The 27,391-nt window shown below is 36.3% G+C and overlaps 8 protein-coding genes across 9 annotated transcripts; 3 read left to right on the forward strand and 5 right to left on the reverse strand.

The window, feature by feature from the left end:
* Positions 1–3,411: 3,411 nt before the first annotated feature.
* LOC17899462 (primary amine oxidase 2) lies at positions 3,412–7,312 on the forward strand. The gene is made up of 5 exons (XM_006306863.2): positions 3,412–4,284; positions 5,248–5,632; positions 5,737–5,850; positions 6,293–6,840; positions 6,997–7,312. The coding sequence occupies exons 1-5, from the start codon at positions 3,488–3,490 to the stop codon at positions 7,202–7,204; spliced, it is 2,052 nt and encodes a 683-aa protein (XP_006306925.1). The 5' UTR covers positions 3,412–3,487; the 3' UTR covers positions 7,205–7,312.
* Positions 7,313–7,587: 275 nt separating this feature from the next.
* LOC17900229 lies at positions 7,588–8,553 on the forward strand. 2 transcript variants are annotated; one of them, XM_006305618.2, is made up of 3 exons: positions 7,588–7,852; positions 7,945–8,135; positions 8,229–8,553. In XM_006305618.2, the coding sequence occupies exons 1-3, from the start codon at positions 7,727–7,729 to the stop codon at positions 8,464–8,466; spliced, it is 555 nt and encodes a 184-aa protein (XP_006305680.1). In that variant the 5' UTR covers positions 7,588–7,726; the 3' UTR covers positions 8,467–8,553. The 2 variants fall into 2 exon arrangements, with proteins under 2 accessions (XP_006305680.1, XP_023645429.1); XM_023789661.1 differs by having other exon boundaries at positions 7,755–7,852; positions 7,926–8,135.
* A 1,384-nt stretch (positions 8,554–9,937) lies between these two features.
* LOC17898897 (AP-4 complex subunit epsilon) lies at positions 9,938–14,601 on the forward strand. Its single transcript, XM_006306642.2, has 10 exons — positions 9,938–11,035; positions 11,123–11,338; positions 11,420–11,530; positions 11,629–11,826; positions 11,923–12,054; positions 12,292–12,348; positions 12,432–12,548; positions 12,903–12,980; positions 13,063–13,206; positions 13,277–14,601. The coding sequence occupies exons 1-10, from the start codon at positions 10,247–10,249 to the stop codon at positions 14,252–14,254; spliced, it is 2,820 nt and encodes a 939-aa protein (XP_006306704.1). The 5' UTR covers positions 9,938–10,246; the 3' UTR covers positions 14,255–14,601.
* Positions 14,602–14,860: 259 nt separating this feature from the next.
* LOC17897087 (beta-galactosidase 15) lies at positions 14,861–17,710 on the reverse strand. The gene is made up of 11 exons (XM_023790198.1): positions 17,642–17,710; positions 17,464–17,552; positions 17,182–17,287; positions 16,993–17,080; positions 16,802–16,920; positions 16,546–16,707; positions 16,147–16,447; positions 15,947–16,056; positions 15,637–15,858; positions 15,333–15,544; positions 14,861–15,248 (listed from the first exon to the last, which is right to left on the reverse strand). Exons 1-11 carry the CDS (start codon positions 17,708–17,710, stop codon positions 14,861–14,863), a joined length of 1,866 nt encoding a protein of 621 aa, XP_023645966.1.
* Positions 17,711–17,722: 12 nt separating this feature from the next.
* Positions 17,723–19,203, reverse strand: LOC111828698 (beta-galactosidase 15; the record flags this gene model as incomplete). Its single annotated transcript, XM_023777240.1, is given in 6 exon segments — positions 17,723–17,785; positions 17,986–18,024; positions 18,109–18,164; positions 18,733–18,785; positions 18,787–18,941; positions 19,054–19,203. Coding segments are annotated over 6 exon segments (516 nt in total), but the record flags the coding sequence as incomplete, so codon positions are not given.
* Positions 19,204–20,159: 956 nt separating this feature from the next.
* On the reverse strand, positions 20,160–21,223 carry LOC17896709 (glycine-rich protein A3). The gene is made up of 2 exons (XM_006306480.2): positions 20,971–21,223; positions 20,160–20,621 (listed from the first exon to the last, which is right to left on the reverse strand). Exons 1-2 carry the CDS (start codon positions 21,221–21,223, stop codon positions 20,368–20,370), a joined length of 507 nt encoding a protein of 168 aa, XP_006306542.1. The 3' UTR covers positions 20,160–20,367.
* A 329-nt stretch (positions 21,224–21,552) lies between these two features.
* Positions 21,553–22,839, reverse strand: LOC17898769 (upstream activation factor subunit UAF30). Its single transcript, XM_006303351.2, has 2 exons — positions 22,559–22,839; positions 21,553–21,959 (listed from the first exon to the last, which is right to left on the reverse strand). Exons 1-2 carry the CDS (start codon positions 22,769–22,771, stop codon positions 21,834–21,836), a joined length of 339 nt encoding a protein of 112 aa, XP_006303413.2. The 5' UTR covers positions 22,772–22,839; the 3' UTR covers positions 21,553–21,833.
* A 1,237-nt stretch (positions 22,840–24,076) lies between these two features.
* On the reverse strand, positions 24,077–27,067 carry LOC17897418 (ABC transporter G family member 14). The gene is made up of 5 exons (XM_006303864.2): positions 26,721–27,067; positions 25,743–26,532; positions 25,496–25,651; positions 25,214–25,401; positions 24,077–25,089 (listed from the first exon to the last, which is right to left on the reverse strand). Exons 1-5 carry the CDS (start codon positions 26,880–26,882, stop codon positions 24,439–24,441), a joined length of 1,947 nt encoding a protein of 648 aa, XP_006303926.1. The 5' UTR covers positions 26,883–27,067; the 3' UTR covers positions 24,077–24,438.
* Positions 27,068–27,391: the final 324 nt, after the last annotated feature.

Genomic DNA, 27,391 nt, shown 5'->3' on the forward strand with positions numbered 1-27,391 from the left:
TGTTAAAAAAAAAAAAAAGTTATATATCCCAAGTTTTAACAAACATAAATCATAGAATAATTAGTTCAATAAAATTGCAATCATAGAAGTCGTTCTTTGTTTCTTACATCTGAATTTTCTGATTATAATAAAAGTTACAATAAGACCATGTTTAGTAGAGGATCTCGGTACTTCAAATTAAACTATAAATATATTTAACAATAAACTAATCAAATAAATCTATTAACAATTTTAAACAAAAATCAGCTTCCACTAGAGAATCGTCGGGTTGACAGAGAAGGAGAGAGAAAATTTCGCGAGAAGAAGAAAAAAAATTGGGAAATTGTTTTTTATTTATTTATATTTTACTCATCTTCCAATAACGAAGTGCCACGTCGCGGTTCTTTAGAGTTGCACTTAGAGAACTCATTCTATTTTAAGTGAACCCTTTTTCTTATTTTCTTTTTAATTGTTGGCCCACTTTCACTTAGAGAACTCAATGAGTATCGCCCAGTGGACATGCTTTAAGAGCATCCTTAAAGGTATATCCTTTCAAATGTATCTTAGAGATTTTATAGTGTATTAATATTGTAAAAAAGTAAATTAAGATGTTCAAATATATAGGTTATTATTGGTTGAACTTCAAGGTTCTTAAATTGTTAAAAAAAAAAAAAACAGATTCAAACCATTTCTTCTTCTTTTAGAACAAAAAAATTTCATCTACACAAATCCAAATCCGATCTCATCATCACAAAATCAATCAACAAGAGCTATCTCTCTGTCAAAACGCCTCAGCCGTTGATTCATCAATCCGTCGTCTCCACGCTACTCTCGTCGCCGACAAAAATCTCGATCCTAAACTCGTCGAGAAGGCATTTTGTTTTTTTATCAAATCTTTTCCTTTTGATTTTGGATTCTCGATTATTGAAATTGGAATTGTGATTTTGTAGCTTGAAGAAGATCTGCATAGATGTTGATGGAGAGATATTGGTTCATCGTTCTCTGTCGTAAGTCTAGGGAAAGAGGAGAAACTATTGAAAGAGAATAAGACAAATAATATTATTTTTATTCAACAGTTACCAACCAATAACTCTTTGCCACGTATGCTTATGAACCGGTTGTTAAACTCCTTCGAAAACATCTTGAGATAAAACCGAATGATTCTTAACATTTCACTATTTTAATATTTTGGGCTTTGTTTATTCACATAAGACCCTTGGGGATATGCCCATGAAGATGCCCTAAGAGGCCTTGCTCCATTAGTAGAAGCACATGTTAATTTATACTATTCCACTAACCTCCAAAAAGTTAAACTAATTACAAGTTTAAGAGAGACATAACATTAACACACCTTAGATATACAAGAGAGTTCTCTCGTGCTCAAACAAGTCATGCAACCAATAAGGGTATCCACTAGCCATGTACGATTGCCCAAGAGCATCTCTATTAGATAGATGAAATATTTTCAGGAAAACTTATATATCAGACGAGACTCAACTTGTCAAAGTGGTAGAAATTAAAGACCAAAAGCTTGACCTTTGAACTAGTTTCCTCTGATAGGAACGTCGTTAGACACAGATTTATTGAAGTTGTCAAGAGGATATAGCATTTGGGATGTTTGGTAGATTTTGCGTTAGGGTAGTTAGAAGATGGCATAAGTCAAAGAAAGACCGTATCATATCAGTGATTGTACATTGTCTTTAAGTTAGTGTAGTGAATTATTACATATGGGTCTGCTGCTCAGTGCTGTCCCAAGCAAATTAATACTACTGTATATAAAGATAAGAACTAGTGTATAATCATTTTTGTCGCCGAATGGTTTGGTGTAATCGAGGTCGCATATCTAACTTTATCGTCTATTTCTCCAGTGCGAAAAGAGTATATTAATTTATTACCATCAACAAGATAATTCGCACGTTGGTCGATTCGAGAATCCAACTCATAATAAGTACATTTATATTTTGAGTTAGATTAATTTAAAAATTTTAACCCGAAAATTATAATTTGCTATTTTAAAATCAAACATCTAATTAAGTTTGGATATAAGTCGATGCTTCCCACACTAGATTATATTATTCAATATCTAATATTAGATTTCTAATATTGTTCTAATTAATTAAAAAATATATTAAAATAATTATTATTCTCTATTCATCTTTAATTTATTATTTTAACGTGATGCTAATAACTCTTATTTTTAATTAATAAAAAAATTTCAGTATACATCTTTCTTTATAACCAACTCAACCCTTGGAGAAAAACTCTTTAATTATAAGTGAATCTTTAAAATCAAATTTTGAGATTTAAAATCTAAACATTTTTATGCTTAAATTTATGGTTGGTTCGATTAAATTTGAACATATTATTTATAGACAAGTACAATAAAATCTGCTAAATTTGTGTAAATGTGTACAGATTAATTAATCCGTGTATCACAGAGATATTCATAATAATTTAATACAAAATTGGTGGACCATTTTGACATATTTAAATCATATTCAATATACTCCCATCCTAGTAGGAATTAAAAAACATAAATATTTGAAAATATATAAACAATCTACAATTATCAAGATTGCATAATATCAAACTTTACCAAAATCAGTTTATTTATACATGTTTTATATTGGTATTGTTAAAAAAAATAGGGAAATGACCCGTATTGAACAGTCAGATTAATGATATTATAATTTTTTAGTAATATCAACTTAAACTTTTACAATCCGGCCCGTCATATAATTTTTTGGAAGCATATTACAACATTTCCCGTGTTATACCCCGTTATGTCATATAATCACTAAAAAATAAACCCATGTTTACAAAAATGACAAAGTCAATAATTTTTAATATAAACTTGGTGCAGAGCTATAATATTAATAACACTGAAACATTTTAAAAAGTTTCAAAATATTTTAAATATTTTAAACTTTATATGTAGTTAACAACCGTTCCCGTCTTACAACCCGTCCCGTCATATATTTCCAAAATTTTTAACTCATGTTTATAGTCCCGTCATTCGTAGTTAGAAAGTTATAATCTTATTTATAAAGGTTCTGAACCATTATAAAAAAATTATACTCGATATGGGATGTTGTACATATGCTACAAATATTTGTAATATACGTCCGTTTAAAAAAAATTAATTGCAAAGTATGCGAAAAAATTTGTATTTTTATTATACATATTTTTTATTTAATAAAATAAATTAAAAACAAATAAGATCATTTTGGAGAAATATTTGAGAACAAATGGAAATAAGATATGATATTATATTTAATAGGGAGAGATTTTAGGAATTTTGTTAAAAATGATTATTATTAGTTTTAAAATTTTTAACTAAATAGTTAATGTCAATAGCATAGCCTTGTAAATAACTTCCTACTCTAATGTTTTTTTCAAAAAATGCTGCAAAAATTTAATATAGATTTAATCCCATCACGAAAGTGTTTTTCCTATAAAGTTTAAACATAAACCAAGTCCATCAGATCAAACAATAACACATCACAATATGGCTCCTTCACATTACTTCCTCATTCTCATTTTGTTCTCTTTCATTATCGTTATCTCATCCTCAAATAGCTTCACTCCATCGCGTCACCCATTTGATCCCTTAACCGAGACCGAACTCAAACTCGTCCGAACCATCATCAACAAATCGTACCCCGTTGGTCCGAGCCACAAGTTCACTTTCCAATACGTTGGTCTCAACGAACCCGACAAGTCTCTAGTCTTGTCTTGGTACTCATCACGGAACCACGCCATCAAACCACCGCCACGTCAAGCGTTCGTCATCGCTCGAGACAAAGGCAAGACCCGAGAGATAGTCGTCGACTTCTCCTCTCGAGCCATCGTCTCGGACAAGATCCGCGTAGGAAATGGTTACCCTATGCTCACAAACGACGAGCAAGAAACATCCTCCGACATCGTCTTCAAGTTCAAGCCGTTTCTCCACTCCGTTGCGAGACGCCGCTTGAACGTTTCGGAGATCGTGTTCACCACGTCAACCATTGGATGGTACGGCGAATCTAAGGCCAAGACGGAGAGAGTTATCAGAATGATGCCGTTTTATCTTGACGGCACAGTTAATATGTATCTTAAACCTATCGAAGGAATGACGATAATAGTTAACCTTGACCAGATGAAGGTAACGGAGTTTAAAGATAGGTTAATAGTTACTATGCCTAAGGCTAACGAAACGGAGTACCGTATCTCAAAGCTTAAACCTCCGTTTGGGCCGACGCTTCGTAACGCCGTCCTTGTGCAACCTAATGGTCCAGGATTCAAGATCGATGGACACACCGTGAGGTAAATGAATTGGTCTCTCTCTCCCTCATCCTCATTTTTTGGATCTACCTCATAGGTCAGGTTTTGTAGAGAAAAATTAAAATTAAGTTTGTCAGTCAAAATAGTAACTGTGGTCCTTTTTTAGGTAAAAATAATTATGAGTTTTTTTTCTCCTTTTTAATTATTTAAAAGATCAAATGTTGCTAATTGAAAGTTTAAACTGTGTCTGTGTATTGTATATAGTAATATTTTTGTTCTACTTTTCAGCTTTAAATCTCTGACTATTTTTTCGTTTTCTTTGACTAAAAATAGGGCACATTTTATAGGAAAAAATCTTATACATATAGCTTTTTAAATATTTGAAAATCAGATATACATATCTAGATCTCTAAAAATTAAATATTTTAAACATCTTTAGTGGCTATAAGTATAACCCCCGGATTAGTTTGAGTTTTGGTATATGGTTAATCTTAGTAACGTAAAACCATTAAATATTGCTTGACCAATAATTAGCTTTTTGCATCCATCCTTCAATGATAACCATAATTAGAATACAAAATTTAAAATTTAAAATTAAAAACTTTTGTCTAGCTTTCACTTAAAAATTGAAAGTTCTGTGCGGAGGGAGGACCCATCACCGATGCACAAGATAAGATTGTCCAAATCTTTTCTATTTGGAAATTTATAAGAACTCCATTATTTCCTTGCATATATATGTGGTTCTTACATTTTCGTGTATACTAAATATTATCCCCATTCCCCACATATGTATCATTTGGCATCATATTCTTGTTTGTTTTTTCAGTTAATGATGCGTATGTGAATAGATTTATCGGAGTCTTATCTTTGAAATTTCTAGTTTTAAATTAGGTATTCATCATATAGACATTGTGACAGAAACATGCATGCAAATTGATGATACCTCTTATAAATATACCACTTATACTAATTTCATTACATATGAATATATATGATGATGGCTAGATGGGCAAACTGGGAGTTTCACTTATCCTTCGACGTTCGAGCTGGTATCGTCATCTCCCTCGCGTCCATATTCGACACGGAAGTAAACAAATACCGACAAGTCCTATACAAAGGTCACTTGTCGGAGATGTTCATACCTTACATGGATCCAACTGATGATTGGTATTTCATTACTTATCTTGATTGTGGCGATTTCGGATGTGGTCAATGCGCCGTGTCTCTTGAACCGTACACTGATTGTCCAGCGGGTGCAGTTTTTATGGACGGGGTTTTTGCTGGTCAAGATGGAACTCCCGCAAAAATCCCAAATGCTATATGCATTTTCGAAAAGTATGCTGGTGATATCATGTGGAGACATACGGAAGCTGAAATCCCAAACTTAGAAGTAAAAAATATAACATTATGGTGTTATGCATGCTATCATATTTTTTTATATATAATGTTGTACACAGTACATGATTTATATCTGTTTATAATATGATGATGCAGATTACGGAGGTTAGACCGGACGTGAGTCTTGTAGCTCGGATTGTGACGACCGTGGGAAACTATGACTATATAGTTGATTATGAGTTCAAGCCTAGTGGTTCCATCAAAATGGGGGTAAAGCCGTCTCTTTCCAACTTTGCCTATGACTATTATAAAGTTATACTATAGTTTATACGTTTCATTTATTTTGTTTGAAATGAACACCAACATGAATCACGTGAATGATGATCAATAGAATCATGATTGAACGATGACAAGAAAAAAGCAGTCTTTAGATAAAGGAACAAATGACATCAGATCAAATCGTATAATTGAATCATTAGGTTTGATTTTCATGATTCACGTTTTCTTTTTGTGGGTTCTCATATTGTATGAAATTATTTCAACCAATTTGTAGAATTGGATCGGTATGATAAATATCAGTTTTGTTTGGATAGAAAATAATAATATGAATTTTATGATCATATAAAATTAAATTCTGCTTTAATTTATATTTCAACTAAAATATAGCGATTGCTAAAGTTCTATTTTAAAGCGGTTTCGTTTATACCAACAGGTCGGACTAACCGGTGTTTTAGAAGTCAAACCGGTAAAATATATTCACACGTCCGAAATCAAAGTAGGAGAGGACATACACGGGACAATTGTCGCCGACAACACCGTCGGTGTTAACCACGACCATTTCGTGACATTCCGTCTTGATCTTGACATTGATGGTAAGGACAATTCCTTTGTCCGTAACGAGCTTGTGACCAAGAGGACTCCAAAATCTGTTAACACGCCAAGGAAAAGCTATTGGTCATCGAGGCCAAAGACGGCCAAGACCGAGGCAGAGGCTAGGGTGAAACTAGGGTTAAAAACGGAGGAGCTGGTGGTGGTTAACCCTAACCGGAAAACGAAACATGGAAATGAAGTTGGATACCGTTTACTTCATGGATCCGCTGCTGGCCCTCTTCTGGCTCAAGATGATTTCCCACAGATTCGAGCTGCATTTACCAACTATAACGTGTGGATCACTCCATACAACAGATCTGAGGTTTGGGCAGGTGGTTTGTACGCTGACAGGAGCCAAGGTGACGATACGTTGGCCGTGTGGTCTCAAAGGTACTCAATATTTCTATTACACTAACCTTTAAGTCAACATGTATATACACACAAAGGTTCACTTAAAACATGAGATGATAAAAATAAAAAGATATCTTAGTAAATTATATTTCGTTTCTGGAGAGGCTAAAATATGTTATTGAATGAATTTGACAGGAATAGGAAAATAGAGAATAAAGATATAGTGATGTGGTACACTGTCGGTTTCCACCATGTCCCTAGTCAGGAAGATTACCCTACGATGCCTACTTTATCTGGTGGCTTTGAGCTCCGACCGACCAACTTCTTCGAGCGAAACCCTGTCCTCAAGACCAAACCCGTCAAAGTCACCACAGCTCGACAGTGCATTCCTAAACACGATTAGTAAACAACTTAATCATATCATTGATGAATTTGTTCTACTTGATTATGGACTGTTTTAAAAATTCGAGAAATAATAATGTGGTCGTTTCAAATAAATTGCGTTTATATAGTCATTATGTGCATGCACTACACGAGAATCTAACAGAAAACGAAAAATTACGAAATGTATATCATTATGCAACAATTTCATATATATTTTCTTCGGGATTCATATGTTGTTACCAAATGATTTGTTTATACATAAATACAGAGAGAAAAAAAAAAACAGAGGAGAAAAGAGTCAAACAGCCTGAGTCCCACAAAAGTTTCTTCTCTTAAGATTCAAAAAAAAAGAAAAAATACTTTATTAACACAAAAGCAAAGCAAAGAACCCAACAACCCAACCATAACAACAAAGAACAAATCCACTCTTTACAAACATATATACGTAAGCATACACAAATAGTTATTCTATGTAATAGTGGAGTAAGTCTCAAGTAATCTCGTTCTCTCTCTCTCTTTGTGATGTAAGAAGGACAGATCTATGGAGGTTCAAGAACAAGTTACCCGGAATGGGCGACCCATTTGTTCTCTCTTTTTCATGTTCATCGTTTTTTTGGGTCTCGCCGCGTTCTTCCTGTGCCTTTCGGCTGAGTTTCAGAAGGCTAAGGTATAAGAATTTTCAAATGACTTGGTTGTCAAGTCATCCATTTTGTATTCTAAGAACTTGTTTTGGATTAAAGTTTTACGTTTTTTTTGAAGGGGAAAGATCTGAAATGGGATGGAGAATCATGTTATTTACCCGAATACCGTGCTTTCGGGTTAGGAGTCGCTGCTTTGGTCTGTGTTTCCGTTGCTCAGATCGTCGGAAACGTTTTGATCTGTAGAGGTTTCTTGAAAACTGACAAAACCGGAACTACACCGCTTTGTATAATTCTTATGCTGTTTTCTTGGTAAGAAGATGCTTATTACATCAAAGTCTACGAACCATGCAAGAAACAAATAATTAATCTAGTGTAGTTACGTAATACATGAATTAATTGCAGGGTTAGTTTTGCGGTTGCGGTTACATTAATAAGCGTTGGTGCAAGCATGAACAGAGAGCAGAGATACGGGAAAGGGTGGCTGAATCGTGAGTGTTACCTTGTCAAAGACGGTGTGTTCGCAGCGTCTGGTGTTCTTTGCGTTATGACGCTGGCCGCTATTCTCGGAGCGTTTGCGTCTATAGCCAAGCCATCAGTACATGTCGAGACTCAAGACAAACGTCACAACCAAAATGTGTAATAGTGTTATTTTTTAAACCCCTCTCAAAATTACGTAGAAAGCAAAGAATTTAAACTTGATCAAATGGATCCATAAGCAAAATCTTTCTCATATGGTATTATTCTTTTTTTCTTTGTTCTTTTCTCATAATTCCAACTAGAGATCACCTAGATTAGTTTATTAAAAAAAATACTTATTGAAGATTGTTACAAAAGATATGGTAGAGATAATTAACGGATTTTGTATGGAGTAGTATTGTTTGCAAAATTTAATATGTAGAAATTAAGAGATATACGAAGATGTAGACGATACAAATTTACACATGTATATATGCTATTATTTGATCAATAAATATTTTTGGAAATGTTGCTAGTTTTAGAACAATCAAACTAGCTACTATAGCGTTGAGAATCGGCGTTTTAAAAAGAAAAACGGCGTTTTCAAATTTTGAGGCCTGCCTAAACGTGTTTTGGCGAGAGAATAGTGAGAGAAAGAGAGATTGATGGTGATAGTGTTGCTCGCTGATGGAGACTGATCATCTAAGTAATTCTCAAAAATACTTAATTAAACGTAAACACGACGCCACACCACACTCTTCATGTTTACGAAACGACCTCGTTAGGTCAATATTTCAGAAACCCATCGTTGTGTAATGTGGAAAAAAATATCAACGGTTAGTATGGTTTCTTGGTCCATAAGCAACCTAGCTATATAATATAACTAGATATCATAAAAAGAAATACATAACTCTTCAATGAAACACATAACCAAGTGGTTTCATCAATGAGACTGAGTGATCATGTTGATCAGAAATGTTGGGAACATTTTCACTCGATAAGCTTCCATGAGATCATATACAAAACACCAACACCTAACGAACTAGATCTAGTAAAGAACCAATTCTGTAATGTCTATGTTATGTTACGTAATTACTCTACATACAAAATACAAGATATTGGTGAAATATGGATCATATATGTACGTTCAGTATATGAAACATGATCACTCATAAAAGCATTTAAACTTTATCCTGGTAAAAGCATTTGAACAACTCCATTGATCTCGTTGTTCTAGTTTCATCAATGTACATACATGAATGCTTCTATATATAGAATTCCGGTTACAAGAAGATCCTCTTCAGGCCATCAATTAAAGGAAGATGATGCATCACCAACCTTAGCGTTTCTGATCATTCTGAGAAAAAAAGATTTTGAAAAACTCACTTATCGATATCTTATGCCAAAACATCCAAAGATTATACAAAAATACTGTAATTCAAGTTTCAATTCGGAACCGAACCAATAAAAAACCGGATCCCGGTTAAAACTATCAACACTTAAACCAGATGGAAGCGAACCGAACTTAAACCAATACAAAACCGGATCCGGGTTAAAACACCTCTAAATTTTACTGTTACACGTGTGTTGGTGTTTTTGCTATTGGGGACCGCCTGGTGTGGTTGGAAGCAAAAAAAAACAAACAGTGACAAAACTCTTTTCTCGTTGTTTACTAAACTCTCTTCCTTCTCTTCTCACGTGTTTCTCATCTTTCAATTTCACTCTCTTCTCCAGATCTGAGAACTCCATCGGATCATACTCATCGCCGCCGTGCTAGGGAACAATCATCGGAACTATCAATTCCCATTTCGCATGGTCCAATTTCCGATTTCTCATCGGAAATAGCCCTAGTTCTTATCTAATTCCATCGTTAATTCAATTGGCCGTCGTCGGAGAAATTCAAAATCTCCGGTGTGTTTTGGTGCTAGTGATTTGATTGAGTGAGTGAGTTAGAGAGGGGGAAGATGGAGCAGTTGAAGACAATTGGAAGAGAGCTAGCGATGGGATCGCAAGGAGGATTTGGTCAGTCGAAGGAGTTTCTCGATCTGGTCAAATCAATCGGTGAAGCACGATCTAAAGCTGAGGAAGATCGGATCGTGTTAAGCGAGATCGATATACTGAAACGGAGATTGTTGGAACCAGATGTTCCCAAGAGGAAGATGAAAGAGTACATTATAAGGCTCGTTTACATCGAGATGTTAGGCCACGACGCTTCTTTTGGTTACATTCACGCCGTGAAGATGACGCATGATGATAATCTCCTTCTCAAGCGTACTGGTTACTTAGCTGTGACGCTCTTTCTCAACGAGGATCATGATCTTATCATCCTTATTGTTAACACCATTCAGAAAGATCTCAGATCCGATAACTATCTCGTCGTTTGCGCCGCGCTTAATGCGATTTGTAGGTTGATTAATGAGGAGACGATTCCGGCCGTTCTGCCGCAGGTTGTTGAGTTGCTTAATCACCAGAAGGAAGCTGTGAGGAAGAAAGCTATTATGGCTTTGCATAGATTTCACCGCAAGTCTCCTTCTTCGGTTTCGCATTTGATTTCTAATTTCAGAAAGAGGTTATGTGATAATGATCCTGGTGTTATGGGTGCGACTCTTTGCCCGTTGTTTGATCTCATAAGTGAAGATGTTAATTCCTACAAGGATTTAGTTAGCAGTTTCGTCAGTATTCTCAAACAGGTCACTGAGAGAAGATTGCCAAAGAGTTACGATTACCATTCTATGCCTGCACCTTTCATTCAGGTTTCGTGTCTTAGCTTTAAAGTTCCCCTTATTGAACTCGATTTTTGCAACTGGTGAGAAGTCTTTTGTCAAAATTTTGTTCTTTAGATCAAATTGCTGAAGATATTGGCGTTGCTGGGTAGTGGTGATAAGAATGCGAGTGAAATCATGTCTATGGTGCTTGGAGATTTGTTCAGAAAGTGTGATTCCTCTACCAATATAGGAAATGCGATCCTTTACGAGTGCATTCGCTGTATTTCTTGTATACTTCCGAATCCCAAGCTGTTAGAAGCTGCTGCTGATGCTATCTCCAAGTTTTTGAAGGTTTGTTGTCTTCCTGACATGTATGCAGATGATCTTGTTAACCTTATGATTGTATCTAATTTCCTGGCAAACTATTTGCAGAGTGATAGTCACAATCTGAAGTACATGGGCATTGATGGTCTTGGTCGATTGATAAAAATAAGTCCAGACATTGCTGAGCAACACCAACTTGCTGTGATAGATTGTTTAGAGGTGAGAAGAAACAGGGGAAACCTTTTAGTTGTTTGTTTTCATGTGAGCTTTTTTTTTTGTGTGTGCCTGATGTTTGTTTCATTGCTACTGCCCAACAGGATCCAGATGATACACTAAAGAGGAAGACTTTTGAATTGTTGTACAAAATGACCAAGTCCTCTAATGTAGAAGTGATTGTTGACCGAATGATTGATTACATGATTAGTATCAATGATAATCATTACAAAACTGAGATAGCATCTCGTTGTGTTGAGTTGGCCGAACAATTTGCTCCAAGCAATCAATGGTTCATCCAGGTAGCAAGCCAATCTCCCTCGTAACTGTGGGCAAACAATATAATTACATACTCTTGGTTTTAGTTGACAGAAATTTTAACTGTGGCTGTACTGCAGATCATGAATAAAGTCTTCGAGCATGCAGGAGATCTGGTAAATATTAAGGTGGCACATAATCTGATGCGTTTGATTGCTGAAGGATTTGGAGAGGATGATGATGATGCAGACAGCAAGCTCAGATTATCTGCTGTATGTTGTTCATTCTGTTTTCTGTTCGTGCTGCATTTATGTGCAAAGAGATTTGTTGTTTTTGTTCTGTGATATGTGAACGATTTTTTACAGAGGATAGAGTTGATATTTGAAATTGCAATCTTGAAACTAGCATTGAGTAACTCAAGTCATGTTCTGAGTTCCTGGTTCTGTTTAGTTGGTTTAGATTGTGTGATGTTTTTAATTGTGCTTATGAGTGTGTTTTCCTCAATGCAGGTGGAATCGTATTTGCAGCTTATTAGCGAGCCGAAGCTTCCATCCCTGTTTCTTCAGGTTGATTTTGTTCTCTGATCTCTCCACGTACCATTTTTTCACACTTTAAATTTATGCTTCTTACTTTTTGATTTAAACTTTAGGTCATATCTTGGGTCTTGGGAGAATACGGCACAGCTGATGGGAAATATTCTGCCTCCTATATTAGTGGAAAGCTATGCGATGTGGCAGATGCATATTCAAGTGATGAAACTGTAAAGGTAGCTCCACAGCTTAAATATTATGCACCGAGAAAACCTTTGCCTGCTTAGGTGTTCTGGCCTTTTAGTTCTGTGTTGGTGTAGTTTTTTATAACACTCGCTTGCCTTTTAGATCTCCACAGTTTAGTTGCATTAGGACACCATGGTAGATACTGAATTCCAGGAAAATGTGACTATACCCATTGCGTGCTAACATGTCTTCCTAAAATGGATTCTTACCCGGTAGATTTATAATCAAGATTAATTGCTGGTATATGTACATGAGAATGGTGATGTTTCCACTTACTGCAAAGTCAGTCCAGTTGCTACCGGTATACTGCGTGAAATAGTAATGGTTTCCTTGTCTTATTGAAGGGTTATGCTGTTTCTGCACTGATGAAGATCTATGCATTTGAAATTGCATCTGGGAGAAAGGTGGATGTTTTGCCAGAGGTCTGTAACTGTAGATGGTTCTGAAGTTATATACGTAATTTATAGCCTGATTTGTCACGGACTGACTGGCTTTATTATGTAGTGCCAATCTTTGATCGAAGAGCTACTGGCTTCACATTCAACAGATCTTCAGCAACGTGCATATGAGCTTCAGGCTCTCCTTGCTCTAGATGCCCGTGCTGTTGAGACTATAATCCCTTTAGATGCTAGTTGCGAAGACATTGAGGTACGTTCTCTCTTCACGCGTTCCCTTCGAATGTGGATTTCTTGAATCTTATCGTCTGTTTCTGAATTAGGTGGATAAGGAACTTTCATTTCTCAATGGCTACATCCAACAAGCTATCGAGAGTGGATCGCAGCCTTATATTTCGGAGAGAGAGCGCTTAGGGATGTTTGAAACAACCGATTACCATTCCCAAGATCATCACGAAGTTCCATCTCATGCTCTTCGATTCGAAGCCTATGAACTTCCAAAGCCATCAGTGCCACCACAAGCTTCGACCGAGCTTGTTCCAGTACCTGAGCCTTCTTATTACAGCGAATCACACCAGCCAATTTCAACATCTTTGGTCTCTGAACGAGAGTCATCAGAAATCAAGCTGCGACTCGATGGCGTTAAGCAAAAATGGGGTAGACCAAGCTATCAATCGACCACATCAGCTTCTTCTACTACTCAGCAAGCACCAAATGGTACCACTTCACACTCGGATGCAGGAGTTGGTTCATCTAGCTCAAAGCCTAGAAGCAGTTACGAACCAAAGAAACCAGAAATCGATCCCGAGAAACAGAGACTCGCTGCATCCTTGTTTGGTGGATCATCATCGTCAAGAACTGATAAAAAGTCATCTTCCAGTGGTCACAAGTCCGCAAAAGGAACAGTTAACAAACCTGCAACCATCCCCAAGGAAATCCCAACCCCTGTTCAACCGCCACCAGACTTGCTCGACTTAGGCGAGCCAACTGCTACAACCATTTCAACAATGGATCCTTTTAAAGAGTTGGAAGGGCTCATGGATTCTTCTAGCCAAGACGGGGGTTCAACAGATGTGATGGGACTATACTCAGATACAGCACCCGTGGCCACAACCACAAGTGTTGACTCTCTCTTATCCGAACTGTCTGATAGCTCCAAAGGAAACTCACACACATATCAATCTCAAACCTCAAAAGGACCAAACACGAAGGAAGCTCTCGAGAAAGACGCTCTTGTTAGGCAAATGGGTGTAAATCCAACAAGTCAGAACCCTACACTGTTCAAAGATCTCCTCGGCTAGGCGAACAGTTCTCCAACCAAACTATCCATTCATTAACTCACGACCATCACCACCATCATCATCATCCCATATTTGGTAATGTGTTGTGGGGTTTGGGGATTAGTATGTTTCCAATTCAAGAACAGCTTTTTGTTGTACCTAAGTTTCTTATCGATAGGAACTTAATAGTTTACAAAACACAAAGAGAGAGGTAAGTCACGCGTCGGGATTTTTCTTCTTCTTTTTTGGTTTCTCGTTTAATTTTGGAGTCATCATCAGTTAATGGGTTTGAGCTTTGTCTTGTTGTGTCTATAGAACATTTGTATCATCTTTTATTTCTTAGAGGTATTTATTTTTCTTTCTGTCAAGGGTTTGTCTCTGTTCGGGACTAGGTAGAAAGATATAATGCAATAGATTATCCAATCGTAGAACTTTGTTTCCAACGACGAGAGAGAAAGAGAGTTTATTTAATAACATCTCCATATAACTAATAAGGAGAAATGAGGATCAAAAGCACCTACATCCTTCGGAAAGAATCATAGGAAAACCTAATTTAAAAAATATCGAAAAAAACAAAAAAAAACTCCCTAAAACTAGAAAAAGCCCTAAAAATCTATAAAAACCAAACTAGCAAATTGCTTCGACGGCAAGCCTTCTAGCATCACCACCACACTCTGGTGCTCCGAACTTCTCTTGGGAGACATCAATGGAACATTTTTCCTTTCCAACACATTCTTGAGTGAGAATAGCGGCAGCATTGTTGCTTGCCTCACAAGTTCCTTTCTCAAATGATCCGCAGTTACCTCCTGGGTTACCAAAGGAAGCGAATTTGATGGCGGAAATGGGCTTTCCATTGCAAGAAAGCTCAAGGACGTTCTTCTCATAGACATTTGCACAAACACTCCCCACTCCAATTGTCTGAAAATTGACAAGTGATGGGTTTCCTCCAATCTCTTCAAACAAAACCAACGTGTTGTCTCCGTCCGAGTTCAAGAAAGAACGAGGAATATGGTACCTGATAAGAGGAAAAGATATAACCATTTTGAAACAAACCCAACTAAAGATTTTGGACCATGAAAAATTAAGAGAAAAACATTACCATCTTTGAGTAGGTTCTCCACAATTTGTCTGACACTTTTCAGCATAGTAAGCTCCTTTGTAGTTGCACTCGGCAGGACAACCATCAATACCTGAAAGAAAAGATGGCCAATAACGTCCAATGTTGTTTCCATTGATCCAAGCCGTTCCTTTTCCAAGTCCCAAAAGATCCACCACAACTGGTTCACTTCCCAATGGAGCCTTGAAAGTAGTCTGCATGCATGAAACATATTGTAATAATAAACGATTTAAAATCGCATTAACCGTTCTGTTATAGCCATTGATTTTAATACTTATCTACTTACCTTATACCAAGTCATTGTTCGGTTGATTGGTACACTCTCACCTGACCATGTAGATGGTGATTCAGCACTAAAAAGTTGGTTCTCAAACCCACTTAAACCGGTTTTATAGCTCCATTTATGAGCAGACAAGTCTTTCACTATGGTTTCATCACCATTTCTTCCAATGATAAAAACGGGTCCAGTGATTCCAGCCGGTATGTTTTCAAAAAAGGCACCATAGTTCTAGAATAAAAAACGAAATTGGGTTAAAGATATGATAACTCTAGAGAATGGTTTATATAACCTAAGAACAATAAAACTTTAAACTCACCGGAAGGCCTACGGTTATGCTAAGGAAGGTAATGACATTAGCACCAGGGTTGAATTTCGCGTCTTGCTCGAAAACATAGTGAAATTTTCCATCTTCTACTCGATAATTCCCTGAAATATATAAAAAGAAACAAAAAATCTAAGCAAACATACATTTGTTTCTTTACCTATTGAGTATTGTTGAGAACCATATTTACTTACCAATGTGTTGTCCATTGACAAAAGCATGAAGTACATGAGCAGTACTGTTAACACGGATAGACATGTTTTTGCTCCAAACCGGATCTTGTTCTTTGAGATTAACCGTAGTCATGTACCAAAGATAATCGCTTTGGTCGTTGCTTACTACTTTCTGATCAAACAATTGCCTCATTGTAGATTCTCCTTTTCCTTTCAAAAGGACATTATCTACGTTCTCTGGTCTCCATGACCATTTCAGGGTAGAAGGCTCATCTTCAGCTTCATTCGGTTTCTTGACCATCACTGAAGTTTGGGTATTAATCTGAAAATTAAAAAATTAAGCAAAAGTTAAATGCGTAAAAATTGTATAACTTCATTAATGCATAAATTTGTAAATTTTGAATGTAAAAGAAGATAAACCTTGGCGGTATTGTAAGTCACAGTTTTGCAATCTGGTAAAATGCTAACAGACCAAGGCGGGACGTCATAAGATGTTCCTTGGAAATTGATTCTTGCATCTGAAGTTTCATTTACGTTTCCAATGAAGCAGCTTGATCCTTCTTCCGTTTTATAGATCGTTGCCTATATAATTTATATGTTCATGAATATTTTGAAGAACAACATTTAAATATATGAACTTCTAAAAAGAAGTAAGCAAAAAAGAAAAGAGAATTACCGAGACTTGGTTTCCAAAATCAATGTTGGTAATGTTTCCATGCGTGAGAGTCTTCTCCATAGAGTGAAGAACATCGTGAAGCTGCTTCAAGTGTCCGTACTTTGGTTGGGCTAAATTACCTAATTAATTTTCACCATGTTAGTACTAATCTCTTTAAATTTAATTGAAATGTGAATACATATTATATTTACCATATTCGTCGAGAGGAGCATCATAATCATAACTAGTTGTGATGTACGGTCCACCTGATGTTCTATCAAAGTTGGTGCCTCCATGGTACTACACAAGTAACATAAACATTTGGTTATCGTTATAGTTAATAATAATTCATTTGTGTGCTTACTTAGTAAACTAAAGTTTAAACATTACAAATAGTTTACCATGTAATAGTTTTGGAATGTTCCTCCTCTTTGGAAGAATCTTGCTACAGCAAAAGCAACATCTTCGGATGTTCTGTGAGGGTCTTTGCTTCCCCAATTCTTAAACCTACAAAAATAAAAAGTAAAAAAATATATTAAACCTACAAATCTAGAGGACGTATTATGGTCAATGAAATTTGATTCAGGTTATATAAAAAGTATATTGAAAATTCTTCAAAATATAAGGATTTTTTAAATTTGATTTTGCAATAATAAATAATAACAACGATAAAAAACACTAACCATCCGGTCCAATTCTCCGTCCACATTTTAGGAGTGTTGGGGTTGTTTGGTTCAAAGTTGTCGCAATAATAACCATTGCATGTATTCAACTATAAAATCAAATAATTTACAAAAAATAAGTCTTTGTAAATGTATAAATTAATATAGTGAAAATGTTAAGTTTAACTCATCTAATTACCATAGGTTGAGGAGCATCATCTTGCTGACACATAATCCATGGAACACCAATATCAAGAGATTGAGCCATGTTTGCACACCACTGAATGTATGCCTTACCAGAAGCTCCATATGAGCCAATCACATTTCCATACTCATTTTCAATCTGCAAGTAAGAAAAGAATTACATGCAACAAACTTCAACAAATTCTAGAAGAAAAACATATGAGAGACGCACAATATATGCAATAATAGTATTTTAGATATAGAAACAAAAGATTGTATATCATAATAGTCTCGGGAATTAATTACTTGAGCAAGGATAATTGGACCTCCTTGTGATGCAAATAGCTTCTCTTTCTTGACCATTTCTACTATCATAGTTGTAAAATTTTGCATCTCATTCTGCATATAAATGACCATATGTTATTAATTAAAGCCACAATATTATTTATAATATTTGATAAATGATTATTGAATGTAGATTACCATAAACGCGGTATTAGTAGTTCTGAATTCCATTCCGGGCATGTTATGCAGCCACACTGGAAACCCTCTATTTTAAATGATTAGAAAAAAATTCAAAATTAGTCGAAGGAGATATGAATTGATATAAACTATTTATATAGAAAAAAAAACTATAGAAAATATCACCATAAAAAAATTAATGGAGCTAGTAGCATAGAAATGCTTATGTTATAGGAAGATAGCAAACTCATTTTGATACTAAATCGTTTATATTATAACTACTGTTTAAAAAATATTGAACTTTTTTTCAAGAAAATTACTGAATTAAAAATAAATAAGCCATCCTCATTGATTTTATCTCTAAATTCTAATTGATATGGTAAACAAAATCACTGATTATTTGAATTTCAAACATCCACAGTTTTATTAATCGAAGCCATTAGGTGTTTGGTTTGTGATTTTTCTTTAAACAATACATCAAATTTAAAATACATCAAACGATCACATATGACTACATAACAAAAACAATAAAAACATGCTTATTCTAGAAATATAGAACACATCTAGAATCAAAATGAACTAAATGAATCTAATTAAAACACACATGGAATTAAATAGTAAAATCAAGAGTTTATATTATATTACCCGTAGTTCCACTCTGCACAAACATATGGTCCAATACGAAGAACTCCATACAATCCTTGATCTTGAATGGTTTTTAAGAAACGAATAAGATCTAGATTTCCAGAGAAATCATATTGACGACGAGTAGGTTCATGTGCATTCCAAAACACATAAGTCTCGATCGCATCAAGACCTCCTTCTTTGCCCTTCTTTATAAGATCCGGCCACATCTACAAGTGAAAACATATCAACAAATTAAACAAATGTAGTTAATTATAACAATAACACTAAAACCATAATGGATTAATTAACCACTAACATATGTTGATATATGTAAATTACCTCAGGGGTGCTTCTAGGGTAGTGAATAGAACCAGAGAGAAGAATTCGACGATGACCATCAATGGTGATGGCTCGGCCATCGTGAGAGACAATTGTGGCAGCACATCCACTTATGAAGAGAAAACACAAAAGAAACCTTAAAGAAACCATCGTTGTTTTGTAGAATAGTTTTTTACTTGTGTCGAAGAACAATGCTATATATAGGCATAGAATAAAATCTTGACGTAAAGATTTTGTTTGAAATATAATAATTTTTAGTTGTTTGGATATTGATCGGATTTATTCACAATTCACAACAAAAATATTAAAGAAATGGATTAGTAGCCTCGTTTTGTTTAAGTATAACATTTTTAATTTAAAAATTCAGTTCGATATCCCCATTGTGTCTTATTGAGAAACTAATTATCCCCATTTTTTTAATAGCTCGCCAAATCTAATTACCTAATTACCTATTAATTTTTTCAGATAAATGGATATTAATGATTTTTATTCAAAAAAAAACATTTTCATTAGTGTTGTTTGTTTAAAATCAGCTCAATATCCCTATTTTGCGGGATTCATTTATCCGTTTATTTACTGATTAAGAAATAATTTAAATTTTGAAATCACTTTATTATTCCTATGTTAAAGTTAATTAGTTTTTTTTTTTCTTTTTTTTTTTGAAAAGTATACTACTCATTATCCAAATTCCAACCGATTTTATTACTTATCACTCATTATCCCAATTCTAAACTTGTTTGACTATCCTTTGTTTATCTTACAATTTGGATAAAGATTTATCTTAAATTGTTACATTTTGGTACAAGATAAATACAATTTATCTAAAATACTGTTAATTTTATCTTCATTAGAGAAGATATTATCTTGTTTCGACAGTCTTAGATAAGATCAATTAATTTTATCATAAAAAAAGGATAAGATCAGTTTATAATTTCTGTTGTTCACGTCCGAAAAAAATTAAGTGTATGATTTGATCAAGTAATTTTGGATACGTCTTCTCTTCGTCGAAAAAATGTTATTCCAAACATTACACAAAAGACAAAATATCAAGTCTCCAAATTAATCCAAAATTAATTTCTCAAAACTTATATTAAACTGACCAAATATATACACAAATTGTACAGCATCTCAACTTTTAGCATTCATAACCATAACTTAACTAAATTAACGAGTTTCATAGATAACATATAAACAAACAAAATAACACACACACACATGTGACATGACCCTTAAATATATAAATATATATTAAGCTTAATATATAAAGATGTTATATACGATAATATATGTAGAGATGAATGAGATATATATGAATCATTTCCACTTCCTTCGTCCGAACATGCCATGCTTGCCTCGTTTGCCTCCGAACATGCCGTGCTTACCACGCTTGTACTTACCACCTCCGAACATACTGTGCTTCCCTCGCTTGTACTTGCCACCTCCGAAGAACCCTCTTTTGTATTTTCCGTGGCCGTAACCTCCGTGATGACCTGCGTGGTGACCTCCCATTGCGGCCGCGGCAGCTGTTGCCGCTCCTGCTATTAGTCCCCCGACTCCTCCTGCAAGACCTATTCACATGATAACAACATTCAGTTAAAAGTAGTTAACTTGTATGTGAACGGACCGAACCAAACTAAACTAAACCAAAGCCAATGTTGACAAAAAAGAACATCGGACCAAACCCACATTCATTCGATGTTTCTAACTAAATACAAACGTTATAATCTAATGAACAAGCTATTTTTTTGGATGCACCATGATTAGGTAATATCATATGCATCTCTTCAAAGCATTTAGTCTTCTCATCATATTTTTGAGAATACACAATATAAGAAGACTTCACCCAATACATACACCGGTCGAACTAATTTGTTAATACCAATAGAAGACAACATCTAGATTAGAGAAAAATCAAACCTGGCCGTGGACCGGACGGTCCGGGATAACCGGCAGGAGGATAAGCGCCAGGAGGAGGTGGATAAGCGCCGGGTGGATAGCCTTGTGGAGGGTAAGCTCCCGGTGGAGGGTAACCTTGTGGAGGGTAAGCTCCCGGTGGAGGATAAGCTCCCGGTGGTGGAGGAGGATAAGCTCCAGGCGGATACCCATGTCCGTGATGATTATGATGTGAGAAGAATCCTTTGTCTTGTTCATGGTGCTTGTCTTTACCCATCTTTAATTAAAGATTCAAAATCAAGAACTTGAGATATAAGATGATATGAATATTGAATAGAGAGAGAGAGAGAAGGTCAAGGATCATACAAGATATGGTAAAATAAACTATATACTATGCTACGTTTAGATACAGATTTGTGTGTACGTCTTGGTATAATGGTATGTGTAGCGAAAAAGGCTCTTTGCTATTGATTTAAAAGCGAAATGGACGCGTTGATGCATGCTCGTTTTAACAACACATCCTTCTTCCTCCACTGATCATGACACGTTTCATCTCCATCAAATAATAAAATAGTTGTCACCATTCATTCATTTGCAATAAACATATAACCAAATTGGTTGCTCACACGATGCGTAACTAATTTAGTGGCGACGCAACATACAAAGATGAGTAAGGAAGCCTTAAAGACATCGATATCGAAACTACTATTACAGAGACGATATTTCCGATAAAATTGTCAAACTACATCATATTCTCCGGGTCTTGTTAACATTACCAAAAGCTCATTCGGGTCTTGAGAGTTTTTCATATACATCCCGAAATGAACCAGAAAAAGCCAAACCATATTTAAGATTTGAGATACTACGTTAGATAAACCAACACCAAATCAAACAGATTTAGTAAAATGTGGTGACAGAAGCTTCATGATCTCTGTCATTCCAACTTTGTCTTTGCCACCGAAAATCGTCTTTAGCTTATCATCGCAGTGTATCTCCCTCTTGTTCGCAGGATTCTACAACGAAACAAATGCTTTAGCAATGAATCACAATCTTTAACAGAGCGATGACTAATCCAAAAGACCAAACCAGACAAGTTTATGGTCAAAAGCTGCCTCTTTTTGCATTTAACACAGACCAAATCTAACTATACTCCCAGCTTATGATTAGAGATACTCAACCACAACACATTGTTCTACCAGTCAAAAGAACTCAAAGCTCTCCATGAAATTAGACTCAAAAGATCAAATCTTTCAGGTTCTCCAACATATCAGACACTTAAGTTTAACCCAACCAAACACAATGTTCCACCATTCAAACGAACACAACCTCCACAACAACAGAGAACTCCAAAACTCAAAAAGAGCAATACCTTCCAAGTTCTCCAAATGCATAATCACACCAAAACAATCCATTCTCAAAAAACCCTGTTCTAACATAACAATAAACTCATCTCCCTTAGAAATCCCAAATACAAATGCTTAATCGATTCTATCTACATGCAACAATCCGTTCTCTACAATCACTAAAGTCTATAAAGCAACCAAATCCCTAAGTTCATAAACAAGTAACAGAGATCTAAACAAAAAACAAGAAATCTCCGAAATCAACAAACCTGGAGATTGTGAAGCTTAATATACTCCCAAACCTTCTTCACGGCGGAACCACGAGTGAGTTCGCTTTCTCCGGCGAAGCTAGCCAGCTGCTGCGAGACTGGGAAAGTCTTTAAAATCCCTTTTCCTTCTACGGCGACGGTAACGGCCTCAGCAGTCGCCGCCTTCGCCATCAGTGTCCTGAACCCTCCAAAAACCCTAGAAATTGCCGCCATTTTTTTTTTCCGAGAAGCGAAACAAACAACGACAAGAGAAGAAGAAGCTACAACCCTAACAACAGACAAACGGAGAAAAACTTGGAGAGAAGAACTTTATAATTGTATTGGGCCTTTTAATTATTTACATATGGGCCTAATTGGGCTTACAAAATTGTATCTAAAATGTAAGGGTTAATATGCAATATATGATTTAACTTTTTATCTTAGGCGACGAAACGACGTGGTTTTAATCTTATTCCGGTCGGTCACAGAGCCCTTCGTCTCCGGGTGCGTCACCGTCACCGTCACCTCTCTTGGTAGAGATTCATGCGTACCAATGAGGATATAATACGGCTAGATTGGTATGGTGAGCAGGTGAGTCACATCTTGTTCACTGAAATGGTAAGTGACAAGGAGTTTCAGATATTTGGTTAATGTATATGATGACTTAAGAGATTTCATTTTGTCATCCTCTCTGGTTAGTTTATGTTATCTTTGTTAAGGTTAAAGAGGCTTATGGTCAAATTAACTTAGTTTTAGTACACTAAAAACAGCAACTAGTGTACTTATTATAAATGGTATAAAGGGGTGTGAAAAGAGCATGATTAGATCATGTGATCTTCTTCTTGCTTTCGTATGTATGTATACCACTAGTACAGAGGATGATGTATTTAGGTCTGAGAAAGCAACACAAGTTAGTGAATGACGTTTCGAGTTTTTTACTTGGGGGTTTAAGATGGTTCTTCTTGGTGATGACAATGACACTTGAGAAAGTAGAGAGTGACATGGATTTCTCTTTGTGATGTCTTTTTCTTGCATCAGCTTCCACTTAGACTAAAGTGAATCACGTTTTGTTGTGTAAGCATATCTTGTGGGCCTTGTCATCCAATGATTTGCATCCTCTATGTTGTTCTGCACACACTGTAGCCTCCCCACTTCTGCTTTTGGTTTTAATTATTGTGTAGCTAACGATTTGAAGTTATAACAGCCATTTAAAGTTTCAATTATTCGTTTTTTTTTTTTTTATATGAAAGCGAAAGCACATTCCTGTAGCTCTGTTGACATAATTCTGCAGTTAAAAAAGTCTGCTTTATTTGTTTTGTAGTTTAATAATGTGTGGTAAGGAAACACCAAAGTGCCAGTAGTAAAAGAAGTTTAGATGACAATGAGAGCCACCACGGTCAGGTGTGTTTGCTTATGTCCTGTCGTTGTTAGTCTTATTATCAGCAAGTTGTTTTGAATTCTTATCTGATACATACATTTCATTGATTTCACCAGTTGAAGCACTTGCACTTGCAGGTGATGACTAGTAATGTGTAGAGATTAGAGTAGACCTTTTCTTTTTTTAAGGAACCCCACAAAAGATACAACAATCATCTCCACAGAAGAGTGGGCCGAAAGTTCAGTCACTTTCGTCACACTATTTTTGCAAATGGGATTTAGTATATTCTTGGCTTCCCTTCTTATATCATACAATATCATTATAATCTCACTGTTTTATTCTCAAACTTAGGAGTAATTATCATCTAAGCCTAAAATAAAAAAGAGAGTCGTCGGATATATATCTCGGATACTTAAGTAAAATCGACCAAAATTCGACGACCTTTTTTTATCTTTTTTTTCTAATACTAATATTATTCCTTGGTTGCAGTGGGGGGAAAATTTTCTTTGGAGCTTCTTTGGTGTTACCTCAACTTCACTCGATGCAGTGCCATATATGCTATGAGTCGATAACCGACCAACATCACTCCCATGACAAACACGTCGATCCACAAATTGTTCAGTCCCATTGACTTGATTGCTGGAAAATCTCCAACTCTGCACCAGACTCCTTTTGAACACTCATAGTAGTCGTCATCAGTGTATTGTATACCCAAAAGCAGCTTGTAGCAGTAGTAGCTATAGCTTAAGTACTTGAGCCAAACGATGAAGGGTGGGATTTGCTGCACGTAGTACCCTCCAGCTATGAGGAACACGAGGGTAGTAACAGATGCTAACGTTGTGGCTTGCTTGATGTTCATAAGCAGAGCGCCGAAGGCTAAGCCAAGACCTTGAGCAACTAGGACGGAATATAGAACAACCAGTAGTGAGAGGATAAACGTTGTTGGGTCTGGTTTAAGTCCACCCATCCAGTAAATTATGAACACAAAAGCAGTTGGAAGGGCAAGTTCCAAGGGCAGGTCCCCAACGTTTCTAGCCATGAAATAGGAGGAAAGACGGTACATTCCCGAAGAACGTTCCTTGATTAGCATTCTTTTCTCTTGAGGAAATGTGAAAACTGCGTTGTATAGTGGGTAGAAACCCCAAAAGACTGAGAAGAAGAAGAGCAAGGCAGTCTGCATTCAGGATAAATATATAATGGTGGTTAGAATACTGATGTGCAGTGTTAGTTTGACTGTGATGGGAAGAAGTGTAGTGATAAATCATGATGATTATTAGAATCAAGAAGAAGAGCCTTACTCTATCTTGGATGTGAGATTTTGGAGTATGCCACCATAGAAGGCCACCAAGAAAAGCTACACTGATGACTTGGAATATCCTGAGCTTATTGAAAGATTCGAATCTCCTCTCTCTGACTCCTCTTTGGAGCAATACAGTGAACTGGTACCACCAAGTTGTGCACCATTGTTCTGACTTGAGATTTTTGGCTGCTCCATTTAAAGGATAGATAAGTCAGACTATAATTGATGTAGAGGAGTAAAAACAGAATTAAAAAAGAGTACTTTAGAAAGCGAAAATTACCAGCAGCTTTGGTGTACTCATAGCTATGGGATTCCGCATTGCAGAGTTCAGCTTTCAGTTTAGTAGAAATGTTCTTCTCATAAGCTGAAACAAGGGTTTCTTTTACTGTCTTCTGTTCTTGTTCTGTGGTCTCCTTCTGACAATCAGGTGGGATTCCTGAGGTTTGCCAAGTATTGATGAATTAAAAAGGCTTTCTTATTTTCATTTATCAGTCATCTTGAAGCTTAAAGAGAGAGAGGTCGCTTACCGTTTGCAAGGTCAAGTAAAAGGTCAGCTGGGTTAACTATCATAGAAGTAGAGAATCCAAGAGAAGTGAAATATTCCATAGCAGAAGATGCAGGGCCATAGTAGATGGGACTTCCTTCAGAGAGCAAAACCACCTTGTCAAACATATGGTATATGCGGCTTGATGGCTGATGAATGGTGGTGACGACTGTTCTTCCTCCAGAAGCTAGCCGTTTGATTGTGGTTATAATGCGGTGAGCAGTGGTCGAATCAAGACCTGAAGTGGGTTCATCAAGAAGGAGCAAGCTAGGATTGATCAGCATTTCTTGACCAATGCTAACCCTTTTTTTCTCACCTCCTGATATTCCTCTGAACAATGGTCCTCCTATCATGCTGTTTGTACACCGATTCAATCCGAGTTCAGCGATAACTCGGTCCACATGCTCAGCCTTCTCGTCTCTGGTCAAGCTACTTGGTAGCCGTAGAAGTGCAGTAAAGAAGAGAGTCTCCCAAACCGTGAGGTGCGGGTACAGGACATCATCCTGAGCAACAAACCCTGTTCTGCGCTTGATGCAGCCGGAAAAAGGCTGACCGTTGTACATGACTTTACCTGAGAAAGTTTTGGAGAGGCGGCCCCCAAGAGCTGAGAGAAGAGTGGTTTTGCCACTGCCTGAGGGACCTAACATGGCTAGAATCTCTCCTGGACAAACCATTCCTGTTATCCCGTTCAGAATCGTCTTCTCTTTGCTTTTCCATGATCCCAAACACTGACTTGTCTGCTCTATCTTAACCTTGTACACAACCTCCTCAAACTGTACAACCACAAAGCAACCAATGGATATATATCATTAGAATGATGTCGCGTTTTTTGATCAAACTACCAAGCTAGAGGAAGAAGGGAAAGGAATACTTCTGATGAGATTTGTTGCAGGTAAAACTCAAAAGCTTTACATAACATTAAAACAAGAAGTGAACAAGAGAGAGAGAGAGAGGCACACACCTTGAGAGTTATGGGGTACATGGACAGCTGGAGACCAGGTTGTGAAGTGACTATGGGGAAGGCTAGTACAGATTTGCTCTGCGTTTCTGACATGTCTGTCAAACCTTGTACCATGCCTCCACCATCTTCTTCAGGCCTTGGTGCTATGCAGTTCTGAGGCATGATGACTCCTGAACCAGTTTCTCTACTCGTCTTCGTCCTTGTAGTTGTAACTGTTACAGCCGTCGTGAAGGCTCTTATAGAAAGCTCTCAATGGTCCTAATGGTATTAGAAGTAAACAAACAAAGGTAAGAAAGCTTCAAAAGCAAGTGGCTTTGGCTTTGGTAACTTTCTTCTTGATCTCCCTCAAAGGGAAACCATGTGAGCACATGAATATATAGTAGTATGGAAACCACCCTCACACACTAATATTACTCCTCTGTATTTGCAAGAACAGAAAGAGGAAGAGAGAGAGAGAGACAGCAAAAGAAAAGGCTTTCTTTACGATGTTGGCCGATCAATCGTCTATATGGTGGGTTCCCACCTTGCTCTCTCACACCTCCCTTTGGTTAATTTATTCTAAAGCTAACTCCTTTACCAAATATTTATACCTATCTCTTCCTTTGTTCCAATTATCAGAATCTTACCTCTAATTCCAAATAGATTAAATAAAGCTACTCTCTTTGAGTCTT

This window comes from Capsella rubella, unplaced genomic scaffold (genome assembly GCF_000375325.1).
Source record: "Capsella rubella cultivar Monte Gargano unplaced genomic scaffold, Caprub1_0 scaffold_1, whole genome shotgun sequence".
Taxonomy (NCBI): Eukaryota; Viridiplantae; Streptophyta; class Magnoliopsida; order Brassicales; family Brassicaceae; genus Capsella; species Capsella rubella.